This window comes from Lepidochelys kempii, chromosome 2 (assembly GCF_965140285.1).
Source record: "Lepidochelys kempii isolate rLepKem1 chromosome 2, rLepKem1.hap1, whole genome shotgun sequence".
NCBI lineage: Eukaryota > Metazoa > Chordata > Testudines > Cheloniidae > Lepidochelys > Lepidochelys kempii.
In genome coordinates, this window is record NC_136381.1 from 123,905,727 (window position 1) to 123,932,389 (window position 26,663).

At 39.2% G+C, this 26,663-nt stretch overlaps 1 protein-coding gene across 6 annotated transcripts in view; it reads left to right on the forward strand.

Moving 5' to 3' along the window:
• Positions 1-26,663, forward strand: part of DROSHA (drosha ribonuclease III) — a 99,195-nt gene that overhangs the window by 5,064 nt on the left and 67,468 nt on the right. For 5 of the 6 annotated variants that reach the window (XM_073332262.2, XM_073332264.2, XM_073332259.2 and 2 more), the window contains exons 2-11: positions 862-1,707; positions 4,769-4,861; positions 5,875-6,106; positions 7,877-8,018; positions 11,395-11,549; positions 14,534-14,614; positions 18,054-18,140; positions 18,255-18,341; positions 23,769-23,840; positions 25,595-25,676. In XM_073332262.2, the coding sequence (XP_073188363.1) occupies positions 869-1,707; positions 4,769-4,861; positions 5,875-6,106; positions 7,877-8,018; positions 11,395-11,549; positions 14,534-14,614; positions 18,054-18,140; positions 18,255-18,341; positions 23,769-23,840; positions 25,595-25,676 (1,870 nt within the window). In that variant the 5' untranslated portion in view covers positions 862-868. The remainder of the gene's footprint in view (positions 1-861; positions 1,708-4,768; positions 4,862-5,874; positions 6,107-7,876; positions 8,019-11,394; positions 11,550-14,533; positions 14,615-18,053; positions 18,141-18,254; positions 18,342-23,768; positions 23,841-25,594; positions 25,677-26,663) is intronic. The other variant, XM_073332263.2, reaches the window with a different exon arrangement.

Below are 26,663 nucleotides of genomic sequence, written 5' to 3' on the forward strand. Positions count from 1 at the left end.
AAATAGGGAGCATAAACTGCCATTGTCTCTGCGTTTGACTGATAATAGGGTAGATAGGATTTGATATAATAGGAAAAGTTGGTGAAACCCTTATGCTCAAGGTTTAAAATTGTGTGAGAGGCCACCTCTTGTGCACCTTTATAGGATGGCTGTTGAAGAAGTCGAAATTCATGGATTCTGTGATTTTTTTTTGTTTTAATAACAGTTAATTAATTTTGGTGTTTGAAGGCTCTGCATCATAGTGGCTGGTAAACAGATATATGAACAGGTGTATGAATGATCTGGTAAACATTTGTCAAACTTTGGCCCTGCTCAGGCAGTGTACTAGCAGACCATATTACTGGATTAGGGATTTAGGAGCGTTTTTTATGGAAATAATAACCAATATGCAGCTATTGGAATGCAGAGGATCAGTGAGAGCCAGCGACAGATTGCTCCTGTCTCCATTGAGAGGAATGACAAAACTGTTGATTTCAGTGGTTCAGGATTGGGCCCATACCACCTGATACAAATTTGTTCTTAGATCCACCATTGGGTATTGTTTGATTTACTGATGTACAGTTTTCTGATTGATACCCGAGGACGCCAGGCTGTATATAAAGAGAGCAGACTCTTGTAGACAATATCTGCTGTCCAGCTCTTGGAAGAGATTGTTTTGCCCTTGAGTTGAACAGAACTGGATACAAGCAGCAAGGGGTGCCTTGACATTTCAGTTGGGGCTGGAACTTGATATTCAAGAAGTTATCTTTGTTACAGAATGAGACTTAAAAAGGGTGGCAAACAATTAGCTCTCAACCACCCCCCACCACCCCCAAGACTCATGTGGCATTATATATTTTATCTCTTCTTTTCCTTTGAAAGGTGAAAGATGTCTTTCCATTCTGGACGAGGATGCCCACGGGGTCGAGGAGGACCTGGAGTAAGAACGTCAACACAAACCTTCAGACCTCAGAACCTGAGACAGCTTCACCCTCAGCAGCCTTCAGTGCAGTACCAATATGACCAACAAGTAGCTCCTCCGACTACCTACTCAAGCCCTCCAGCCACAGGCTATGTGCCTCCTAGACCAGATTTTATACCGTATCCGTCCCTGGTACCTCCTTCAACTCAGAGTCCAATCAGCCAGTGTCCGCTGAGGCCACCTTTTCCAAACCATCAAGTAAGGCAGAGTTTTCCAGTCCCTCCTTGTTTCCCTCCTGCTCCTCCACCAGTCCCAAATCCCAGTAATTCCCCAGTACCAGGGGCCCCTACTGGACAAAACACTTTTCCCTATATGATGCCACCTCCTGCAATGCCTCATCCTCCACCACCACCGGTGATGCCGCAGCAAGTTAATTATCAACCTGTCTACTCTACGGGCTATTCTCAGCAGTCTTTCCCACCTCCTAATTTTAATAGTTATCAACAGAACTCAAACTCCTTTCAGAGCAGCAGCAGTAGCAGTCATTTTCGGCACGCAAGCCAATATCAGGTAGAAAAGGCCCAAAGTGAACGAAGGTCTCCAGAGAGGAGTAAGCACTACGATGAGCACCGGCACCGCGAACATAGTCACGTGCACGGGGACAGACACCGGCCCAGTAACCATGGGGATCGGCGGGGGGATCGAGGCAGGAGTCCTGACAGGAGAAGGCAAGAAAGCAGTCGGCACAGGTCAGATTATGACAGAGGAAGGACTCCACCTCGCCACAGAAGTTATGAACGAAGCAGGTAAATCAATGATCTGTGAATTTAAGGGGGGCTCAAACTGTTGCCTGGAGTGGGAGAATGTTTTGGTTTGGGAATAGCACTTTATTGCCGACGCAGGCAGAGACTACTTCTTAGAGTCACCAACAGCTCTGCTCCAGCACCCGGCTGTTGTGGTGTGCTGGGCTCGCACACACAAGCTCTGATCCACTTGGATTTTCTTTAGCTGCTCCAGGTCCTCGTGCAGTTTGTTGTCCTGCCCGTTGACCAGCACCTGGCTATATTTGCTGTCCTTAATGTCCTTCTGCCTGTTGAAGAATCGTTCAGGGCTCTTGAACTGTTGAGGTTCTGCATGATGGTGATGACGTGCACTTCATCCTCCGTCAGTTCTCCAGATCTCTTGGTCAGGTCAATATCTGCTTTTCTCTGCACCATGTGAGCACAGCACTGGCCCACACCCTTGGTGGTGGTGATGGTGGTTTTCTACTCCCCGTTGTTGGTGTTGGGCACTCAGTGGATGTGATGGAATTTCTCGGTGATCACGAGAGACATGGTGGCTGGCTACTTCACACTCAGGGAGAGTTTCTGCCTGGAGTAAGGGGTACTCTGTGTTGATTATTATGAACTTGTGTATAGAGCCAGCATAGGGCTACGTGCTTTACAGGCTCTTAGGAAGGCAAGGTCCATGCCCCAAGAACTTGGAATCTAAGGCTGTGATCCTGGAAAGAGAACTGTGTATGCCAATCCTTGCTCTCACTTAGAACCTCACTAATATCAATGGGGACAGAATCATTGACTTCATTGGGACTCCTGATGGGCCTAAAGATCTGCCTGTGTGGTTCTGTGCAGGTTCAAGACCCAATTATCCAATATGTAAACTCAGGAAGGGGTGGGGCAGGATTTAACTTAAGGAGTGTGAATGAACAGAGGAGTTACAACTTGTGTTGTCATTTTAGTTCGACTTTCACTGAGTGTCTTTGTGTCTGAAGTATGGATTAGATGTCTAACTTCAGGCATTTATTTTTAAAAATTTGAGATTTTATCTTAAGTTTAACCCTTCTCTGCAATAGCATAGGCTTCTTGAGAGAAGTGTGTTTTATTGAGGAACTTGGCGAAGGAAAGGAGTTTTAAAAATTGGAACAATCATTTAAAAATCTCATGTATCGGTCAAAGAGAACAAAATGTGATCAACATTCAAGCATCGTGAAAAGAAAGGGTTATGGAATATTGTGCATGTTGTAGGTGACTTAAGTATTCACTACATAATTCCACAAACTAGATTTCAAATTTAAAAGTTCAGTGTTACTCAAAAAGGAGCTATGTTAAAATGGCAGCTTTTTGCCCATAGATTCACAGATTTTTAAGGCCACTGAAATCTGGTTTCCCTGTATTTTTGGTGTCATATTTGTTCACTTTTTAATGATAAAAAAGATTTTTCTGCTTTTGATTTGTTTTGATCCACTGTTCACCAACAAATCAGATGGCATTTGCTTTGCTCTGGAGACTATACACTCTAAATTTAGACAAAACACAACAAGGAAAGATGAAGAAAGGGGGTCAGTGTGCAAAAGGGGTAGATAGTATGTGTTAAATTTCTTTGGCTATGCATACTTCATAAGGTTACAAGACTTTTTTGTGTGCATGTGTATAAAAATATATGTGTGTGTGTGTATGTTAATAACTTTGATTCAGATTCCTATTATCCCTGCAGAGCCAACCCAGCTATGATAGCAGACATCTATCTATTCCTTCTTGTGCATCAACATGATTATTTACTAACTTTCAGTCAGTTATGTCTGTACAATCTGACTGACAGCAGTGAGTTAACATCTGTGTCACTGATGGCCAAATGGGGCCTGCAAGAACTTTTTTCCTGATGGTGATGTGTGAGGAGGAAGGAGCCCAGGCTGAGCTTACAGGAGTAGCAGTTGAGGGGAAATATATTTTTATTCATAAATGGAGTACATTTGATGTGTGGAAATCATTGAGAAACAATAACCATGGAATCCCATGATTTAAATTTTACAGCTATTTAGCTAAACTTCAGCCTTTTGACACCCTGAACCTTGAAATATAATCTCCAAACTTGCCCTGGGAAGCCTTAAGATCTCTGGTTTCTTCTAAGAATTGCCCCCAAGAAATTGTTTTTAAATGTTGTAACAACTGTGGCTTAGGTATAGGTTGTATAATGGCAACCACAATGTTGGAATTGTGACAATAACTGGTTCATGGTTGGGGATGGTCTGAGAAGTATCCATGTAAACCGCATTGCTCAGTACAACAGAAAACAACTGCAGGAGCTTCTTCTGGATCTGATTTTTTTTTTTACTTCAACTGAACATTTCTTTAAAAAAACATCTTGGAGAAACAAAATAATATTTTAGAATTCTAAGCTGTCATGCAGATACAGTGCTTGTAAAAAAGTACCAGTTTATGCTAGTGAGTGAAGGCCACTAGCTACAGAACATCGGGAGTGGTGGTGTTTAGGACTGCTTGTGCCTGTAGATTTACTCATGTATAAGTGTTCACAGGATGGGGGTCATCGTCATTAGGCTGTGGAGACATCTCTTTTTTTTTTTGGTTGGCTATCTTAGTTTATTTTTATGCACTTCTGAGGTGGCTATGAAGGTCAGAGGGCTTGTATGTGAAATGTATTTGAATTATTGCTGTGATTCTGAAGTTATTGTGTGTTGAATAGTTTCTTGCTCAGTCTCTAAATGAAAGAGAATGGTAGCAGAGGGAGTAAGCAAGCCTTCCATTTATAACGGAAGAATGACAGGCAGAATGGGAGTGGCTCTGATGGTATACTATATCGGCTGTCTATACTGAGTATAAATTAATAGGATATTAAGATAGCTGTCCTTATGATGAAAGCAGGAAAGGTGGAGGGGACTGTCTGTCATAAATTTCTTGAGGAATAGATTGTCACCACAAAGCTTCCAGGTTTTGTGGAATCTAACTGTTGGAACCCACAACTTACAACAGTGCTGACAATTGACTTAAAACTGGTTCCATGCTGTTTCAGGAACAGTGTTTACAAAATTCAGGATTTCCTGTTTAACCTGTTTGTTTTAAATTCTTAAAGGGAACGGGAGAGGGAAAGACATAGGCATCGTGATAGCCGAAGATCGCCATCTTCAGAGAGGTCCTACAGAAAAGATTACAAAAGAACAGGGAGGTAAGATGGGATATTTGATCTTGAAACTCTTATCAGGCTGTGCATGTGTATGTGTACATATATCTGCCTCAGGACGGGCAAGATTAAGTCCTGGCCTGGTAACAGCTTTCCTTTATATGAAAATGTCATGACTTTAAAGTTTGATATCTTGAGGCCCTACAAAGCTAGAAACAGGAAAATTATACCAATGGACTGTGGACTTCCCTGCTGCACAGTGGAAGCGCCTTAGCACCAAGTGCTAGCCTATCAGGTACGCAGATCACCGAATTTAAAATCATGACATTGTTCTGTGTAGGATAACTGTTTTAGGTCATTTTAGAGGTCTTTATGGCTTTGTCTGAGCTCTATATCACTGGCCTCATGATAGCTTTATTGGTTTTATGGGTGGAGGGATACAAAAAATAGTCCCAATAATTTTTTGAAAACTTCCTAAAACACTACCAATAAAGTTTTCACGTATTACACAGAGTGAATAGGGAATATATGATAATCTGATGTGGTGGAAAAGGGTTCTGTCTATGTGAATAATATGACCATTCCATACTCATGCTGATAAATTTTGATGCCAGTCTTCCCTTCTTTTAAAAAAACAAAAATGTTTACTTTTTCAGAGTATGGCTGATTTGCTTCAAACCTTTAAAACAAAACTAAAACAAAAAAAATCCCTCCAAATCTCAGTCAGTGTGAAAATAAACATTTTAGGCTAAAATGAGGTTTTTTTGAGAGTTACAATGTGGTCAAAAATAGGCCTTAAAATTTTAAAGGGCTTTCAGTCTTAATTCCAGAGTTGCTGCTAAGTGACTCCATATATTAGATTTGTACCAAAAACTAATATTTACTGTTGAAAGTTAATCCCTTAAAATAAGGAAATACCAACTGAACTCTGCTACAAGTCATATGGCAAAATGATCCATTGATTTGAAGTAAACTATTCATTTTGTATTATAATTATATCAATATTAAAAAAAAAAAAACAACTTGTGATTGCTTTTCTTTCCTTGCTCCCCTTGAAGCCGATCCCCCAGCCGGGAGAGAAAGAGACCTCGATGGGAGGAGGAGAGAGAGAGGTGGTCAGAGAATCAGAGTGCCAGTAAAGAGAAGAATTACACTGCTATTAAAGACAAAGAGCCAGAGGAGATCATTTCTGAAAAAAATGAAGAGGAAGAGGAAGAATTGCTCAAGCCTGTATGGGTTCGTTGTACCCATTCAGAAAGTTACTATTCAAATGACCCTATGGATCAAGTGGTATGTCTATGAAGATCCCCCAGTTACTATGTACTGTCCTTCTATACAACGATTACTACAAGCATTTTAACAGCTTTACATTTTTGTTTTATCCAGTGCTTAATGCTCCCCAGTTTTCTTTTCCCTCCAGTTTTCTTTTTATCACCCGTCCGATATTTGTATTTCGGTAATGTAGTCCGCAGATGCAGATATCTGCATACCATGTTTGCAGATAGCGGATGGATGCAGATCCAGATTTTATATCGAGAGGCCTGCAAAACTGCGGATATCTGTGGACCATGTTTGCAGATCACGGATCAGATGCAGATTTTGTATCTGCACAGGGCTCTACCAATAACGACAGTGTACAATTGAATGCAGTTCTCTATCATCAGGGTCAGCTGGTGAAAGGATGCCTTTACATATGTCCTAGTGATTTTATACAAAGTTCCCATGCTACACTGGACCATTTCTAGGAAATGTTTTTTGTCTTGTTGATTTTGTCATTTGTTCATTCTGGAATGATGAAACCACACCATATTTTAAGATATTAATATTGCAAAGCCTCTGTTGCAGGGCAAGTGTACCCTGTCAGGTGAACTGTTCTGGATGCAGGGCAGGATGGCCTAATAGTCAAAGTCGATGGGGCTGCCCTTTCGTGCAGGCCAGGGCGGTATGTCCTCGGAGCTGAAGTCAATAGGACTGCTTATCTAAGTGGGGCAGTATGGCCTGGTGGCCAGGCAGGGGGTGGCTTACCACCCAGGGGTGGGTTGGTGCTGGGTTAGGGAGACCCAGGCCCTCCCTATTCCACCAGCCTAGGGCCCTATCAGCAGCGAGTGTATTCACCACTGAGTCAGTGGGGATCCGTTCAAAGCACATTGGCTCTGTTCCCGGTTCCACAACCGGATCAATGTCTAGTTCCCCTGGGCTACTTCCTACCCTGTCTTCCTATGCTGTAGTCCACAGGTCCTCTGGATCTCTAGGGTCATTGGCCGGCAAAATTCCTGTGACTTCTTTCCCTAGTGGGCTTCTGTGGATAGCCAGGTCTTTGCCTGGGTCTCAGCGCGTCTGGCCCCTGTGGTCTGGGCTCTGGTAGATCGTGAGCAGGAGCCTGCAACACACATTCTTTACTCCTGGGGGAATTCTGCACCACTGTGCATACACAGAATTTATGTCCCCTGCAGATTTCTTTGCTTCCTCACAGAAAAATGACGTTCTGATGGGGAAGCAAAGGGAAGCCACAACAGTGGTCATGCGACTCTCCCCAGCGGTATGCTTTGGGGGCCCAGGGCAGCTGGCAAAGAGGTAAATCACTGTGGGGCAGGAGGTGGGACTGGGGAAGACCCAGGTGGTGGCTCCTACCCTGCACCAGGCTCAGCTGCTAGTCCTGGCTGCAGGAAGCTCTGCAAACTCCCACCTCTGTGCAGCCAGTGGCCTGTGCTCCCCAGTGCTATGCTGGAGCCTCCACATTTATTTGACAAATAAAATTTTCAGAATTTTGTAGAATTTTAAAATATTGTATGCAGAATTTTTATTTTTTTGGAGCATAATTTTTAATTTTTTTGGTGCAGAATGCCCTCAGGAGTAGTCCTCAGTGGTCAGCCCAGACTGAGCTGGGCTGCTTCCTATTATACTGTGGTCCCAGTTGGGGCATGCCCAGCAGGGGCGAGGGGGCATGGCTTCCACAGCATGGGGTTAACCCCTTCCTGTTCAGTGCGGGGCAGGTACACCCCACTCACAGCCTCCTTTAATTTTCTGTTTGTTTTGTTTTTGGTTTGTTGTCATTATCAGGGGGACTCCACGGTGGTTGGAACAAGTCGGCTCCGAGATTTGTATGAAAGGTTCGAGGAGGAGTTAGGAAAGCGACAAGCAAAAGCCAAAGCAGCCCGGCCACCATGGGAGCCACCAAAGACCAAACTCGATGAGGATTTAGGTAAATGCCACATTGGCGAAGACCTGAAACCGAGTAATGAACAGTGACTACATTCTTTATATCAGTTTGTGTGGTCTTTTGTATGAATATATGCTGGGTGGTGTTTTCAAAAGCACTTAGCATCAGCCTAACTGTCCTCCCATTGAAATCAGCGTGAGTCTTACCATTGCCTTCGGTGGGAGTGGAATTAGGTCAACACTGAGTGCTTTTGAAAATCTCACCCTTTGTGTATTAGGCATTATCTTTAAAGTGTCAAAATGCACGCTGTTGTGGCAGCTGAAAATAAGATTATTGCTGAAGTACAATTGAAAGATGATTGAAGAAGTGGCCATATGCATTTTAAACATATACTGTTTTACTGTAAAAAGAGAAGGAGTACTTGTGGCACCTTAGAGACTAACCAATTTATTTGAGCATGAGCTTTCGTGAGCTACAGCTCACTTCATCGGATGCATATGTAGCTCACGAAAGCTCATGCTCAAATAAATTGGTTAGTCTCTAAGGTGCCACAAGTATTCCTTCTCTTTTTGCAAAGGCAGACTAACACAGCTGTTACTCTGAAAACTGTTTTACTGTGGCTCTCTATTGAACATGAAGTAAAAAACTTGCTAATTAGCACGTCGTTAATCTGCATTAAATATTGTTGGTCACTCCCCAGCTCCGGGCAAAGATTTAGTAGCAGAATACTATAATTAGTCTCCTAATGCTCAGAAGTCAATTCTTTCTGTAAAAAAATATATTTGTTCTTTGTCTTTCTCGCACCCAATAACATGTTAGGCAAATCACAAATCAAATGCGACCTGGTCTCTGCTCTGAAGAGCTCACAGTCTATTTTAAGAATGATACAATGTGATTCTCTCTCAAACATCACATTGTAGAAAGGGAAGACAAGGGGAACAATCATAAATTCGCATGGTGGCTAAGGCTGGTTATGGTCGTGATCCTATGTGATGGTGAGAGTTGCTGCACTCCCATTGTGGATCAGGGTCTCGCTGCACATCTTGATGGTTTCATTATGTTCAGAAGTACTGGGTTTCGAAATACATTTTTACTTGCATAGTGATGGTTTATAGGCTGAGAATTTTGTATATTTGCTAAAATATTAAATGTCATAACTAGAACTTAAATGATAAAGGTAAAGATAAATGAGCCCAAGTACATACTTGTGGTGTTATCATTTTTGCATTTATTTACTTGGGACCCTGTCCTCCTCCCCTTGCAGTTTTTGCATTTACTTCAGTGGGAGCACTGTTGGGCCCTTGCTTATTATTTATCAAACTTCGGTGAGTCACATGTCTCTCAGTTCTTGGTGTTAATTTGTGACGTTCACTAATATCAAGGTAATTTGAGGTTAAGTTTTTTATTCAAGTTTTACATCTATGATCTAACACCTGAGATGCTCAAAACTAAGCCTAGTCATGTATGTATCTTTATTTTTTCATCTTATTTTGCCATAAATGTAGCATAATATAATCAATGAGATATTAGCAAAGTAAAATGACACCCCAGAAGGAGACAGAAATAGATAATACATTTTTTAAATTAAAAATACGTAAGTATTCTAAACATAGTAAATGTACTTTTTGGTCTGTGTTGTATATACAGGGTGAAATTCACCCAAGAGTGGAGGGCCCATTGAAAAGCCTGCACACCTTTAGCCCCTGTGGGAGAACAGTTTCATGCAGAGGAGTCTGCCTTCCCTGGGCACCATGGATGGTGCTGTTGCCAGTGAGGAGTGGGACAGGCTACTAAATTCATCCTTCTTGTATGCAGTCAGTTGCCTAGCGGGCACAGAAAGGCTCTCACCACTTTTTCAGTCTGCAGCCTGAATAAATTAGCCTTGCAGCCATGGGGGTTAAATGTTTGCACTCTCTCGTGGTGTCAGCATGAACCTTACCCACAGCCTGATTCATACGTAGGCTTGGCAGAATTAAGTTTTTATTCTTTTACTATTTTGATGGCTCATATTGATGTTTGTTTTTAAGCATTTTTTGACATTTGTATCCATTTAATTTTTTCACACTTGGGCAAAACTATGCGTCTTAAGCATTAATTTTTATTTTTAGTGATTTAAATTTTTACAGTTTCGGAAAATAATGGGAGAGGACAGATAATTATTTATTGACTGTAGATGTTGAGCTTCAAAATGTTAAAGCTTTGTAGTCATCAAAGCACAAATTGTCAATGTCACATGTCAAAATATACAAAGTAAATTACCTTAAATCAAACTCTGATAAGTCTTCATGCAACATTTTTCTTCCCTTGCCTATTGGTAAATTTTGATTATTATAAATAGAAATATTTTTGTCGATTTGTATGTGCATGGTGAAATCAATATTTACCAACATTTACAGATAAAAGTCTAATCCTTTAAAGCCTACTTATATGGGGTTTGGCAGGAGGTGTTAAATTTCCACTACAGAAAACGGCTCCCCTCTGCTTTGGTTACTGCATATAATGTCATTTTTGGGGGGAAACATCTCCTTCAGAGAACTAGAGCAAAAAGAAGGAAAAAGTAAGAGTCCTGTAATAGTCCTAGAAATTTCAGAGGAATTAAGTTTAGCTTTCCCTTCAGGCAAGGTTTATTTATTTTTATTTTTTTTAAGTGACTAAGGTACTTTCTGATAAACTCCTAAACAATCTCCAGCTTGTGAAAAGCTAATTCCGTTCCATGAAATGCTAGAGCTCTTCATGGACAGCTTGAATTCTGAACTATTCTGTAGTCTCCAGTTTGCCAATTTAACCGTACAGGTCCTGGAACATTGCTTTTTTGCATACACCCTTTTCAGAGTGTGAAAAAAAAAGAAATTGGTTAATGGTTATCTACAAAAATAATTAAATAATCTTGGTTACAAACACAAATATGTGCAATGCTATTACCATAACTCATGTCAACCTGAAACAACTTTAAATAAAACAAGCTCTCTTTCGTTGATCCTCTCGGTATGCATGGTCATGAATGTAGATGCAATGTACATGTTTTTTTGTTTTGGTTTTTTTAGATTTTACTTGTGTGGATTATAAATTCATAGTCCTCTTCCTTGCAGTCTTTTAGCTTCAAACAATTGTGTTTGGGAGCATAGAAATTGCTCTTCTGAAATTGAATAATGGTCAACTGGTCAGATCATTCCACTTGTGTGTGCAAACAAATTCAGTTAATGCAACTTTCAATAACCTCAGTATTTGCTGTCACTCTTTAAATTAAAACTCAATTGCTCTCCTAGGATTCATAAGAGCCACTCTGAATTTTATATAAGTCTTTGATAATTTCAAGATCTATATGATATTTGCTTGGATATTAGAAAATTCCTTGCTGTTTTGGAAAAGAATGAATGGAGGTTCTTTTCAACTAACCTTATTTTTACTTTTGAACCAGAGAGCTCCAGTGAGTCCGACTGTGACTCGGATGACAATAGCACCTGTTCTAGCAGTTCAGATTCTGAAGTGTTTGACGTTATTGCGGAAATTAAGCGTAAAAAAGCTCACCCTGATCGTCTTCATGAGGAGCTCTGGTACAATGACCCCGGACAGGTATTGTGTGCAAAACATTCACTGTGTATCTAAAAGGTTTGTTCTGGGAGCCATACAAATCTACAGCTCAGATTTGTTACAGAATATACTAGATGACAGCTGTTGTCTCCTGTCCAAATTGAATTTTTTTTCATCCTTTCTAGATTATATTTTATTGTTGTTCAGTGCACGTCGCTTTCAATCTCAGGAGTTCAGTTAAAACCCTTGAGCCCTGGAGATTCTTCACCCTGAATCATATTTGACTGTATTTGTAAACTCTGCATTGCCAGTAATGTAATGGTTCAATCTATTCTGTTAGCCTAGCAGCAGAGGCACAAAGATAAATGCTGGGATGAGGGAGAGAGATCTTGTAGATCTGCTTTACAAATGATTCACCTAAAAGGTCTTACTGTATAATGATAAATAATTTCTTAAATATGCTGTTAATGCTCCTAATTTCTTGTCTAATGGTTCTGCTGTAATTGCATGCAGATTATAGTCCTCGTTAAATGTTATTGGTGAGCTCATGAAATGTTGTTTGAATATATATGTTACACAGAGATCAGGCAGTGCTTTGCAAATTTGCCATCTCCATCTTTCTTTTTTAACTCTTTTATAGTCCCTTTTAACTCTTTGTCAAATGGCACCCCCAGTAAACCTGTTTTTCTGGCATTTTATTTGAGGCATGAAACTAGAAGGCCACAAATTATAATGGCACAAGATATTGCAATGCACATTGCTGCTGTGATAATTCAAAGGTCTGTCGACGCTTCCATTACGAGCTCTTATTTATGCTCCTAGGGTTTAAAAAAAAAAAAAAACTCCCCACAACCCAAAATTATAAAACTATTGAGATATTTAACTTTGAAAATTGTGTTGTATGAGTTGTGTTTGAAAAGCCAAGTTTTTCAAACAAGTATAATAGACTCCTCAGTATAAAATGTTTGCGAAATAGAGAGAGGTGAAGGGCCATGAAGTGAACAGTATCAGAAATGCCTGGTTATTTCCACGAATTTACCTTGAGTTGCTTCTTCTTCCTAAGGGACATCTGAAAAAAGTTCCAAAAAAGTCATTATGGCCTTGCCAATGGCATACTTTTTATATCTGATTTTTATTCAGTACAGAACAATTTTATTTTGAGTAATGTGCTTTCCCATAATTTTGTTTAGTATTCTGATGCAAAAGTGTTAGGCTTATAAATGCCGTAGGTAGATATCCCAAAATATTTACAGACCTTCACTCCCACAAAACAGGAATGAACGTTCAGCATGTCTTGCAAAAAAACCCCAAACCAAGCCAACCAAAAAACCCGACAGCCTAATTTTTGTGTAAACCACTCTCCCTTCTTGCCTGTCATCTATCCCTAATTCATGCCGTGTTGTATCTAACATACATTGCAAATGCCTTTGGGCCCTACTGGTGACCTAGCTTCTGTGTAAATCCCCATGCACACACCTAAGGTGTTATATTCAAATACTATTTAACAATAAGAGTAAGTGCCAAGATTTTCAAAAGCGGCTCGTGATTTTGAGACACCTTGGAGGGCCCTGATTTTCATGAAGTGTTGAACTAATTGAGTATTTATTGTATTATTGATCTCTCTCATCTCTGATACGTAAGATATACAGGCAAGTGAGAAAATGTGCTTTCAGCTTAGACTTGACATGAGAATATTTTGCTAATGTTTATTTAGCACATTTGTTCTTGAGGTTCCAAAGTATGTGACAAACTGTATAAGAGCAAAATACCACACCACTCTGATATTAAGGATGCACAGTTAAACACCCAAAGGTGAGGAAATGCGCACTACATCTTAAGCCCCCTTGCATGTATGTGTTATGATAGAATCTTTGAGGAAAACACTGTCAGCCAAAAAGTCAATAGATTAACCTTCAAACTGGGCTGCCTTTTTTCCCCCTCCAGGCCATATGGAGTCCATTCCCACTGTGCATTTTTGGTTCCCTGTCACTGAGACACCCTAGCCTTCTCTCTGTTGGCTGAGGATGTCCCCCCCACCACGGAGCTCTGTTGGGACCTGCAGACTGCTTCTAAAGGTAAGGGGAGTCCCATGGTGGGTTTTTATACACAACTGCAGTTTTTTGAAGTTTTAAAAATATATTTATACCTTACAAGGTATAAGATGTAATCATTAAAACTTTACAAAACTGTAAAGGGGTGGAAAAAAGAGGGGACTTAATTTACTTCTGTAGGTTGGCTCCGGTCTCTACCGGGGGTTCTGTGGTGGGTGTGACGTCGCAGCCAGAAAGCATGCTAGGGTGTTGCACTAACTGGAACTGCCAGTCTGCAGTGGGCCCAGACTTCACAGGGCTTGGAGGTAAAAAGAAGGTAAGATTCAATTTTATATTGTATGTAATGCCCCTTGTGACAGAGCTATTTGGTATATTCATCCCATAATTGAGAAATGGTCATATTTTTAAAAAAAATCTATGTTCAGGTGACTTTTGAAGTACTCCAGTTATGTCTCTAAAGTATCAAATAAGACCCCCAAACCTACAAACTTTTACACTTGCTTAATTTTGCATACATGGGGTGAAATCCTGGCCCCATTGTAGTCAAATTCCATAGGACCAGGAGTTCACCAACTAAATTCAGTAGAACTACTTGTGTGTATCGAATGAAGCCCAAGAATATATAAAGTGCAGAATTATGGCCTAATATTGGCTGCAAGTAGCAGGTTGTTCTAATAAATAAGAAATGGAAAGCCTATACCTTACATGTGATACTGCAGTGTTGTCATTCTGCTAAAGTTGTTGTCCCTGCTTATGCTGCACAAAAAACAATGACAGTCTAATGCTGTTGTGCAGTTTCCTTGGTTTCCTATACAGTTTGCCGCTTAAGTGGATGTCCTAAAACCAATAAATCGTGCAAGTATGACAGGCTCTTTGAAGCATCAGCATTCATGATGTTAAAACCAAAAAAACTTTTCCAGACATCGTCTTTTGTCTTTTTTCAATAAAAACAGAATCCTATTTTGTTTTTGACAGATGAATGATGGGCCACTGTGCAAATGCAGTGCTAAAGCCAGACGAACAGGAATAAGACACAGCATTTATCCTGGTGAAGAGGTAACTAGTTTTGAATATTGCACTTATAAATGCCATATTGTCAGCAGTAGGCAGGTACTTGTTTTGCTCTGACATAAATTGGAGGAAGTTATTGTTTTAGAGTAAACTATGGTGTCATATTAAATCAGTCCGATTTCTTACTGGTTGTGTAATTTCACATTTAGGATGTGCTAGCTGTAATAAAACTCCATATGAAAACTAGGGAAAATAGTTGCTGAACCTATGCACTCGCCAGTTTCTTTTCAAAGTTTTTGAAACATGCAACTAAATTAATAACAAAAAAGCATGAACTACCACTGAGTCACAGATATCCAGGAGATGCACAAGTTATGTTTCTGCTGAGTCTTCCCTACAGAGGAGGTGTAAAGGGAAAGTGAATAAATTAGTAACTTTCTTGCTGATATTAGCAAGACATGCAATTGCCTCAACATGGAAACATGTCTCCACTAGAAACTGCTAGACAATGTGTTAAGTTTTGACACTTTTTTGATCGGAAAAAAATTACACACAAATGCTACTTTTCTTATGATATAGCAACCTCCCTGTGGAAAAAAATGTTGCTGAAGTCTCGCTATTTTTATGTGTAGAGGTAACCGACGCATTGTGGTTGTATTTTTTTGTTTTCCCTCAAAATACAAAGAGCTTTAGAGCACATCAGTTTTAATAGAAAGTTTTTTGTGTTATGAGAACGTTAAGAACAGCCATACCGGGTCAGACAAAAGGTCCACCTAGCCCAGTGTCCTGTCTTCCAACAGTGGCCAATGCCAGGTGCCCGAGAGGGAATGAACAGAACAGGTAATCATCAAGTGATCCATTCCCCGCTTCAAGCAAACAGGGGCTAGGGACACCATATCTGCCCATTCTGGCTAATAGCTGTGAACTTAACTAGATATTTTTTGAATCCTATTATAGTCTTGGCCTTCACAATATCCTCTGGCAAAGAGTTCCACCGACTGACTATGCATTGTATGAAAAAATACTTCCTTTTGTTTGTTTTAAACCTGCTGCTTGTTAATTTCATTTGGTGACCCCTAGTTCTTGTTTATGAAAAGGAGTAAATAACACCTCCTTATTTACTTTCCCCACACTAGTCATGATTTTATAGACCTCTGTCATATCCTCCCCCCTTAGTCGTCTCTTTTCCAAGCTGAAAAGTCCCAGTCTTATTAATCTCTCCTCATACAGAAGCCATTCCATACCCCTAATCATTTTGTTGCCCTTTTCTGAACCATCTTCAATTCCAGTATATCTTTTTTGAGATGCAGTGACCACATCTGCAGGCAGTATTCAAGATGTGGGCATATCATGGATTTATATAGCGGCAATATGATATTTTCTGTCTTCCTATCCATCCCTTTTTCTTAATGATTCCCAACATTCTGTTTGCCTTTTTTTACTGCCGCTGCACATTGCATAGATGTTTTCAGAGAACTATCCACAATGACTCCAAGATCTCTCTTTTGAGTGGTAACAGCTAATTTATACCTTGTCATTTTATATTTATAGTTGGGATTAGGTTTTCCAATATGTATTACTTTGCATTTATCAACATTGAATTTAATCTGCCATTTTGTTGCCCAGTCACCCAGTTTCGAGAGATCCTTTCAGAGCTCTTTGCAGTCTGTCTGGGACTTAACTATCTTGAGCAGTTGTGTATCATCTGCAAATTTTGCCACCTCATGGTTTACCCCTATTTCCAGATAATTTATGAATATGTTGAATAGGACGGATCCAAGTACAGTCCCCTGGGGGACACCACTATTTACCTCTCTCCATTCTGAAAACTGACCATTTATTCCTACCCTTTGTTTCCTATCTTTTAACCAGTTACCAATCCATGAGAGGAGCTTCCCTCTTATCCCATGACAGCTTACTTTGCTTAAGAGCCTTTGGTGAGGGCCCTTGTGACAATCTTTCTGAACATCTAAGTGCACTTTATCCACTGGATCCCCCTTGTCTACATACTTGCTGACCCCCTCAAAGAATTCTAGTAGATTGGTGAGGCACGATTTCCCTTTACAAAAATCATGTTGACTTTTCCCCAACAAATTACATTCAAGAATTTGGTTATTTATTTAACCCTACATTCTTGATTTAAACTGTATCTGTATTGTTAAGCCCCTATTTAAAAAACTAATTGGTGATTGAGAAATTCATAAAATTGACCATCTTAAAATTATAGTATAGGTACAGTGCTAGTTCTCAGTATGGTGGTCTTATCCTACAATGGTATGTATAACTGATCAATCATGACATTGGTCATTCATAAGGTTCTACTGTTTTATCATCATTTTCTCTGTGTGTGACTTTCCAAATAAAAATTGAACAAAATATTTTATGTGGATTTCCCCCCCCCCTTTTATTTTTTTTTAAACTGCAGCTGCTCCCTCTGCTCTGTTGCATTTCAGTATTCATGAACATATCTGTTTCATGGGCTTATTACCCTATTTCAGAAGATTACTTCAGGCTGAACCTTGTAATAAACTATTGCAGATCTAGATTAATTTCCCTCATCCCCTCACGCCCCAGTAAATTTTGTTGAAGGAGAAACATTTTTAGTAGGTGAAAATCTTGAAATCTGACTGACTCACGGTGAGGAGATAGCTTCCCCTAAAGATGAGGATGCTAGGAATTGTGGGCTCATAAAAGCCCACTATAGACTCTCTTAATCTGGTGTGAGCCTCAGAGCAGTGAGAACCTCTCAGAAAACAGATCCTGCATGGGGTTCCTTTTTGTCTAGTTGCTGGTGAGTATTTTTACGCATTATACCTGAGAGCTTTAGAAGAACCTGAAAATATGAGTCTTGGGAACCTTATAGTCCATTGAACCACATGCAGACCTTCCTACATTTAGGCATAGCCATTCGTGTGCTTTTCATAGGAAGACATTGCGGTCTGCTAGTTAAAGCAGGACACTGGCAGACTTGGGTTCTTTGTCCGTTTCTGATGCTGATTTACTGTGTGATGCTGCGCTAGTTTGACTGATGCCTCAATTTGTCCACTTGTCAAGTGAAGATACCTGCACGCCTTTGTAGTGAATTGAGATTGTCCAATGAAAAAATCTAAGCATAATCTTTATGATTTTTTTATTAATAGCCTAAAATGAAATTATATAAAAAAAACAACAAACAAGAAAAGAAAAGCATCTCAACACTTAGATGACTGGCTTCTGTGTGCAAGAGACGTACACAACAATATGGAGAATGTATGAACTGCACTTACATTTTGCCCAGAATAATATCCCTGTAGATGTTTCTGAAGTTCAATAAAAAATGTATTATGCTACGACTCCTCCTCCTCCAAGAATACTTAATTATGATTACCTGTTTTGTTTAATTTTTTTCTACTGAACATTTCATGGATGTTAAGTGTTGTATTCCCTCTTTTTATTTAAATTAACCTTGACTCTGCACATAATTCTATGAATATTTCTCTTCAAGCCTATTAAGCCATGCCGCCCCATGACCAACAATGCTGGAAGACTGTACCACTATCGAATTACAGTGTCACCTCCCACAAACTTCTTAGTAAGTACTTTATAAACAATTCCAGCCAATAGTCCAGTTCAATTTATTTTAACATTGATCTGTGTCATGCCACAGCTATTTTAACTTTAACATTTTTTGTTTTTGTTTTTTTAGACAGACAGGCCAACTGTTATAGAATATGATGACCACGAGTATATTTTTGAAGGGTTTTCCATGTTTGCACATGCTCCACTGACAAATGTAAGTATATTCATTTTATGCATGGTACTTTTCTAGAAGGCAGGCTATTTCTGTCCTTTTAAATAGCACTTGTATCAATCAGTGGTACATGTGCTTTGAAAGGCTTCTTGTCAATTTCACTTGAAAATGGGAGGGTGACATTTGTGCTAAGGATACTCAGGTTTTGTCCTGACTAATTGGGGTACGTTTTCCTTTCATACTGTGATTGAGGCTGTAGTGTGCAGCAGAATAACATTTTTGCATGTGTCAAAGTTTGAGAATGAAATAAACTGTGGATCACTTGTTAAAACTGTTAATTGGATTTAAATTAGATTAACTTTTTGAGTTGACAAAGTTAATAGAAAAGAAAAAACAATAATTTTAACTGATAAAATGGGAATGGATTAGTTCAGATCACCTAGTTTTAGAAACCTTGACTACAGCAGAAGTTTACTAAAAATGTCCTATAGTTTCCGACACCGGTTCAGCTTCCCATCAGATTGTTAGTAAAATGATGCATTTATGGTTTGGTGGGGCTATTTAGAATCAGGTATTTTGCAGCTTCAATGGAATCCTACTCTACCTCAAAAATGGGTGCCCCTGGTATCCCATCATCCTTTTGTTTCTCAAATATTGAGTACTTTCATCTGATAGTTATAGAGTTTAAGACCAGAAGGGGCCACCAGAACATCTAGTCTGACCTCCTGCATATCACAGGTCACCACTTACACACTAAACCCAACAACCCAAATTATGCCCAAGTATTACAGCCCTCAGGAGACTAGACTGTTATGTGCCACAGACAGAAAATAGGAGGGACCAAAATGCACCAGTGCCCAAGCCCCCACAATTGCTGAGAAGTGATTAAATGAGATATGTCCAGATGATCCCAGCAAGTGACCCAGCCCCCACAACAGAGGAAAAGAGGAAATAAACCCAAAGTCACTGCCATTCTGATCCGAGTGAAAGTATAGAAACACTTACCAGGAACTGTATGTTTACAAGAATTAATCAAAGGAATACTGTCAACTTAAAAAATCACTCCTCTGCTTACAAATTTTATACCTACTATTGTTACAAGAAACATCTATTCTCTCCCCCCAGAACTTGCATGGTTCTCAGTGAGAGATTGGGCCCCAAAATTATTCTAATTGAAAGGGATTGAGAAGAATATGTCTTCCTTTTTTCAGTTTGCTCACTTGATGCTTTTGACAGCTCTCTGTGTATGATCAGTTTCACTGTTTTCTCTCTCTAGTCAGCTGGTTGGTTGTTTTTCCCTGTTGTTTCACACAGGAACATGAACAAGAGAACCATTTTAAACAGTAGGAAAACGTGATTGTAAAACAAGTATCATGGAGACTAGAACACAGCTATAGTGTAGTAGTAGGAAACACATTTTAACTATTTTTTTTTTTATGTGACTAGATTTCAAGTTGCCAATTTAGTCACAACTTGAATTTGTTTGGTCTCATTACACAAATAAGGAACATGTCTGCATTGCAGAATCACACATGAAATAACAGGATTCGCCAAACCTGATTAAGAAACAGTGTCTAGCTGACTAGACAAGTGATGGTGCCTGTGAAAGGAGACTCCACTGTTCCTTGACAAAAGTAAATGTGATTGGGGTTTCAGAATTCTCTAAAACCTTTTGCTGTGATCTTTCTCTTAGCTCTGGTTTACATTACAAATTTATGTCGGTGTAACTACGTCCATACCTGTGAGCGTTTCACATCTACACTACAAAATTAAGTCGACCTAATTTACATCGCTTGTGCATGTCTGCACTTTGCTCCTTGTGTCAGCAGTGCGCATTCTCATCAGGAAGGCTTGCACCAATTGAACTGTCAGTGTGGGGCATTGTGGGATGTCTTCTGAAAGCCTGCAACAGTTGATGTAAGTAATGTAGTGTCTATGCTGACACTGCATCGGCCTAACTACATTGACCTAAACTCTATACCTCTCGTGGAGGTGGAGTTAATAAGTCAGTGTAGCGGGTGAATTACATCAGTGGGAGCGAAGTTTTAGTGTAGACATTTACAGAGTTAGGTTGACATAAGCTGCCTTGCATCAACCTATCTCTGTAATGTAGACCAGGGCGTAGTGTACATCTAATCCCTGGTGTACACAATGCTGTGTGTCAGCAAGAGGGCTTCTCCTGTTGACATTGCTACTGCCCTCAGAGAAGTGGAGTACCCCTGCGCCGATGGGAGAAGCTCTCCTGTTGATGTAGTGTAAGTGTTCAAGGCAATTTGTCAGATAGGTTTTCTCACCAGTCCCTCCATTTTCACTTTGGGGGACATGGAGCAGAAAAAAACACTTAAGCATTTTTATTTGGGAAGGTATTATTACTAAGGATAAAGGAACCACCTTTTCTTTAGAATACAAGTCCACTCTAAGTCAAGCATGGCATGGAGAATTACAGACAACATGTGTTACAGAAAATTCTTCCTCCAGAGGCAAAGAGAATCACACTGCCCTGTATGAGCTGATACCTGAAGATGTTCAACCTACTTCGATTGTGGAGCTTGTGTGTTTTGGGCACAAAACTACTGGAGCCTCACTTGCAGTTCTCTTCCTGTACGCTTTTTGCTAACTGCATGAAAACGGTCAGCAGCAAGTGATAATTCTGACAGATTGCTACTGTTCATTGCAGACATATGGTCATAGAGCAACACCACACAGTCTTTTCTGATATCAGCAGGAGAGTAGATAGGAAAGGTCTTCACAAGGAGAATGCTCTTGCTGCACTGTAAGGCTTTTGACAGCAATTATGGGGGAATTGCCATTTCAGAGGCATTTCAGGATATGCTTGATAAATAGCAGATGGCTAAGTGTAGCATCCACATGGTTCTTTGCAAGGTTGGAGATAATATAACAAAATATTTTAATGAGACAAATTTGTATAGCTGAGGAGGCTTCACTTGCACCCTGCAGCTCTGTAACAAAGCTGCTTTATTAGTCGAGCTGGACAAATATTAGATAAAATGATATGTCAAATCATAGATGTTCAATGAATAATGCATCATTTGTGTGAAGTTATTCAACCAGCTTTATTACAGCGTTATTCTTTGAATCCATTATTCAACAAATAGCATTCTTCCAGCTTTTTTAAGTGCAGCTGTGCCTGGGAAACTTGTTCCTAGTTATTTGGAAGTTGGTCACCTGTTTAAAGAATCCCTTTTCTGCTCTCTTTATTCTGCACAGAAGACAAATGGAAATAGTCCTGGCTGTTAAGCAGCTGATCCAGAAAGTCCTGACTTGGTCATCCTTAGACAGCTGTTGGAAAATAAATAGGCTCTCAAGATATTTTAAAGCATTGTTGAAATAAATGTGACTGTTATTTTTTCCCCAAACATTGAGTAACATGTCTTAATATCCAAATTCTTAATTTCTATTGAAAGGTATCCAGTATCAAATACATTTGAAGAAAGAGGATTTGTCATATTTTTAATTTGATATTGGTAATCTGTAGGGGTTTTTGTTTCTGAATAAATAAGTTCGTAACGGGGGGAATGTCTACAAAGATGGTTACATCTGGAATCTTCCTAGCAACAACTATACTTAATAGATATAGCCTAAAGATTAACATTAGTGAGAGCTGTGTATTTTTGGGGGGAGGAAGGGAGCGTAAGCCCAGGGCCACGGTGCTGCAAGCAGATGTATGCAGACAGGAACTTGTACTGTACCTGTGAATTGAATTCAGCTTTCCTCTTTGCAGGTACAGAGATCCCTTGCAGGATCGGGGCCTTAAATTGCTTCAGTTTCATGAATCATTGATCATTATGAGGTGGTCTCTTATATTTGCAGGGACAGTGAAAGCTTCAGCCATGTTGGCTTAAAAATGGCAAGAATTTAAGTTCTATCATGGCTCACTAGCAAGACATGCAATTGTGTGTGTAGTGGATTGCCTGCTTGCTTTTTGCATCAAAACCTTCAGAATCCAAACTGTAAAGCTGTATGGTATAGGTGCTAAATTTTAAGATCAGTGGAAATGGCACTACTAATGATTGAAAGTGTAATTTAAATATTCTTTTAATATTTCAGTACTACACATGAGTAGAGTCTTAGTAGTGAGTTTTACAAACCTAAAAAGAAATTGACAAAGTATTTTTCACAATTGAAGTTAAAACTGGCTGTTCAAAAATCCCTTGAAAGCACAAAACTGCAATCCTGTCCATCCCCTCCATCATACCCCCCCCCATTTTGTATTATACAGGAGTCCTGGTTTGTTATACAATTCTTGTGATTACTGGGATGTGATAAGGTTCTTTTTTAATGAGGGGAAGAAAGAAAAAAACCTTTAAAAGCATGCCATCATCTTGAAGACTATGTTTCCATATGAAAATTCATCCCAGCACTCTCCTCTCTCCTCCCAAAAAGTCTCTACCTATAACTGATGGAGATTACAGGAAAAACATTTTTTTTTCTCTCTTTTCGGTGTGTTTACTTCATGTGTTTGACAGCATTTTGTATACAGTCAGTTGCATTTCCTGTCTTATGTGCTAGCGTTATGACATATGTCTCATGCCCTGATCTGAGAGAGGTGGTATATTTACTAGTAACAGCTGCAGTAAAGCTGAAACTGAAGGGGCTGCAGACAAAAATGAAGGTGAAGGAGAAATGGAGAGTTTGGCCCAAGCATGTGTGGTAGATATCTCGAGCCTGCCCACTCTCTTTTCCTGTAAAGACCCTCATAATAATAAGCAGTAGCAGCAGAATAGAAAAAGTTCTGTAATATTTTGACAGGGAGATTGGAAAAATATTTTCCAAGGGTATTGTAGCAATTTTTTTTTAATTGGTCAATTTAAAAAAAAACCAGGTTGACATTGTCCCTCTAAAAGAAGCAGGGTGGTGGGGGGGGGCAGTCTGTGGACTTCGCAAGCTTATGTACTAAAAATTCATTAAATATTTGGCTTACCAGTTGGTCTAGTTCCCCCTTACATGGTTTTTAGCTCTATTTTGTGTAAACCTATAAATCTGTACTGCAAGTCCCTGTGTCATGCTCCCATTACATAAAGATGTTTTAAGACTAATAGAATTAATAGTGGGCTAAAAACACTTTGCCTCTGGGTCACTGGACCAGTCTGGCACCCTCTACGATGCACAATAAATTAATCTACAGATACAACATTTTCAAAATGGGAGAAGAGAGATCTGTTGGTTACTGAATTTTGCTTTTGCTGAACAAAACGTAGTCTCCAGTAGATGGCATTGTTTGACCAATGATTCCTGTCAGTCCTGTGTTATTTCACAAGCAGAGTTATTATAGTCATCTATTTCTCTCTGTCCCTCCTGCCCCAAACTTTGTGTGAACTCACCAAGGCAACAGTTTTACTGAATGCCCTTTTCATCAGATGGAAATTCTTAGGAATCAAAATTGTAGGAGTGATGCAGTCAGCACCATATGTCCTTTCAAACTGAACTTCTGTTCTGTTTTCCTTCCAGATTCCTCTATGTAAAGTAATCAGATTTAACATTGACTATACTATTCATTTCATTGAAGAGATGATGCCTGAGGTAAGGGGGATAATTAGTCAAGAGATCAGTTTAGGTTATGAATTGTTGATGTGTTTAAAGGATTAACTGTGTCGCATCTAGCCTCATGCACCCTCTGAATGTATAGCTGAATGGAAACCTATGATTTCTACATAAAGCTTTAAGCATATATCTAGAACACTATGTATTGAAAAATGAAATTGAGAATACTCAGCTTTAGCCATACCTCTTTGAACTTTTCAAAGATCTGTACGAATATATTTCAGACAATGTGCCTGTGAAATAAGGTAAGTATCTGTCGACTTTACAAATGGGGAAACTGAGGCATAATAAGGTGGTGGTTTGCCATTTAAATGAGTGGTAGAACTAAGGGCTTGTCTACACTGGTACTTTACAGCGCTGCAACTTTCTCATTCAAGGGTGTGAAAAAAGACACCGCTGAGCGCAGCAAGTTTCAGCGCTGTAAAGCACCAGTGTAGACAGTGCACCAGCGCTGGGAGCTACGCCCCTCGTGGAGGTGGGTTTTTTTTAGAGCGCTGGGAGAGCTCTCTTGCAGTGTTCTGCCACGACCACACAAGCTACAATGGCAGCGCTTTAGTGTTGCCAGTGTAGACTAGCCCTAAGACTAGTATTTGACTTTTTTTGACTCCCAGCCTTGAGATCTGGTCACTAGAGCAGGGCTGTCTTTTAATCTAAACTGATGCAAAAAAAAATCCCTACAAATACAAAAAAAAATTCTAGTTTATAATGTGGTTTGTATTAAGATGGTTTTTGATTAAGCTAAATTTGTGGAGTAAATTGCTGCAGTGGAACGTCATGTCTAGGTGTAGATTCACCCTGCATATTAACTACTAAGATAGGATCAATGTTTAGTTTAGTCCCATATATTTACATATTTTTTCTTTTTCTTTTTTCTGTCGCTCAGCAGTAGATTTATCTAAATATATGCAAGAGGCCAAAAATTCCAAAACAAGATTAAATATGGATCTCAGTGTGATTAACTTCCTGATACTGAATCTACTGTGCTGTCTCCAAATCTTGATTTAAAGTAATAAAAGGACAGCAACCAAAATAAGGAACTTGTCTTTGTGGAGTCCTAGTCAATTGTCTGTGCTTGTGGCACTGCTTGCAAACCTTATTTAACAAGGCACCCTTGCCAAAGAGATTTTGTTGGGTTTGGAATTTTTGGTTGGCTTCATATGCATACAATTCATATTGACTTGAGCTGTTATTTTATATAATTTGTATTGACCTGAAATAGTGTTTTTAAGACACAGTCTCCTTGTTCGTGGCTGAAAACTAGCGTGGCTTCTTTCCCAGTTGAGCTGAGGAATTTCTCTGCTCTTAAGATCATAATCCTCAATTTGTGTTGTACTATTTGTTGCTTAGGGAGTGGTGGTGATATCACCATTGATGATTTATAAGCTTTTTAGCAAGAAAATGCAGGAGTGGGGAATTACGAGAGAGGTGTTTGTAATAAATATATCATCTCTTTAACTTATTCAGGTGAAAGGCTTTTGGTGCATAGTAAATTATCTTGCAATCCTGAACTCATAATATCTGTCTCCAGTGTGGATTTGGGCCTTTAATAAAGAACACTTAATATGCATTAACATGCTTTCAGAAGAGCCCTCAAATGCTACGTGATGCTTAAATGAATAACAGACAGTCATATGCCTAAAGATTTACTAATCATTGAGCAGTATCGTCTCCAAATTGTATTATTTATTTGTTGAACATTTGAATAATGATATTCTGGCCTTTTTCTTTTCCAGAATTTTTGTGTGAGAGGACTTGAATTATTCTCTTTGTATCTATTCAGAGATATTTTGGAACTCTATGACTGGAATCTTATAGGTAACTGTACAGTTAAAAATATACACACAAAGAAATATTAAATGTTCTTTATGAATTCAGTAATTATGCCTAGGTTTTAAAGCATGCTTTGGTTTAAAAGGAGGACTTGAAGTAGCAAAATTGTATGTTTGCAATTTTAAATGGTATGGATAAGTTTCCAGTTTGCTTTTACCAAGAGCAAACCATTTATCAGGGTTCGTTATAGTGGGTGTATAGAAACTAACAGTACTCAGAGTTGTCATCCAGGTCTCTTGGGTAAGACATTTAACACTTCCTTAATTACTCCTACATGATTTTTGTTTTTAATGAGCTGTTAATTATATTATGTATATTGCACAATAATGTGTTCGTGAGGCTTTGTTGTCTGGTGTCAAACAGGATGCTGTCTTTGCCCTGACAAGCTCACAGACTAAAGACATTTGTCCTATAGTACAATGAAACTACAAAATAGTGTCATATAGGCAGCCACATAGTATTCCTATGCTTACTGAGCTGTCATTAGAGCTGAAAATTTTACCAGGATATGTGGAAATATACATACATTTTAAGACTGTGATACAACAAAATTTCAGAGTTAAAACTTTTGCTCAGTCTAAAACAAGAGAAGTTTCAGAAGAACTTCACTTTAAAATATGTAAATATATTTTGGTACTTGGCTTTTCCTATGAAGATTTATTTAATGCTTGCTGTAACACAGAGATGCATATACGTTTAATATTTTGCGTGTGCTTCCTTTGGTTAGTTGTTGAATATCTTTCATAGTCTGGGTTTTGGATTAAGTATTACTGGCTTTGATTGTACTGTCCTTTACTTTTTAAAATTGTAAGTCACATACCATTTTGGGCTTTCCTTTTCACATGAAGCTTTAACTGATATCATTGGAAAGGAGGAAGTCACAATAACATAGAACATTTTTTTTCTCCTTAGTCTGTATAAAGATAAGTACTATTATTGGAACAAACTAATTGGAATGAAGACAAAAGCAAA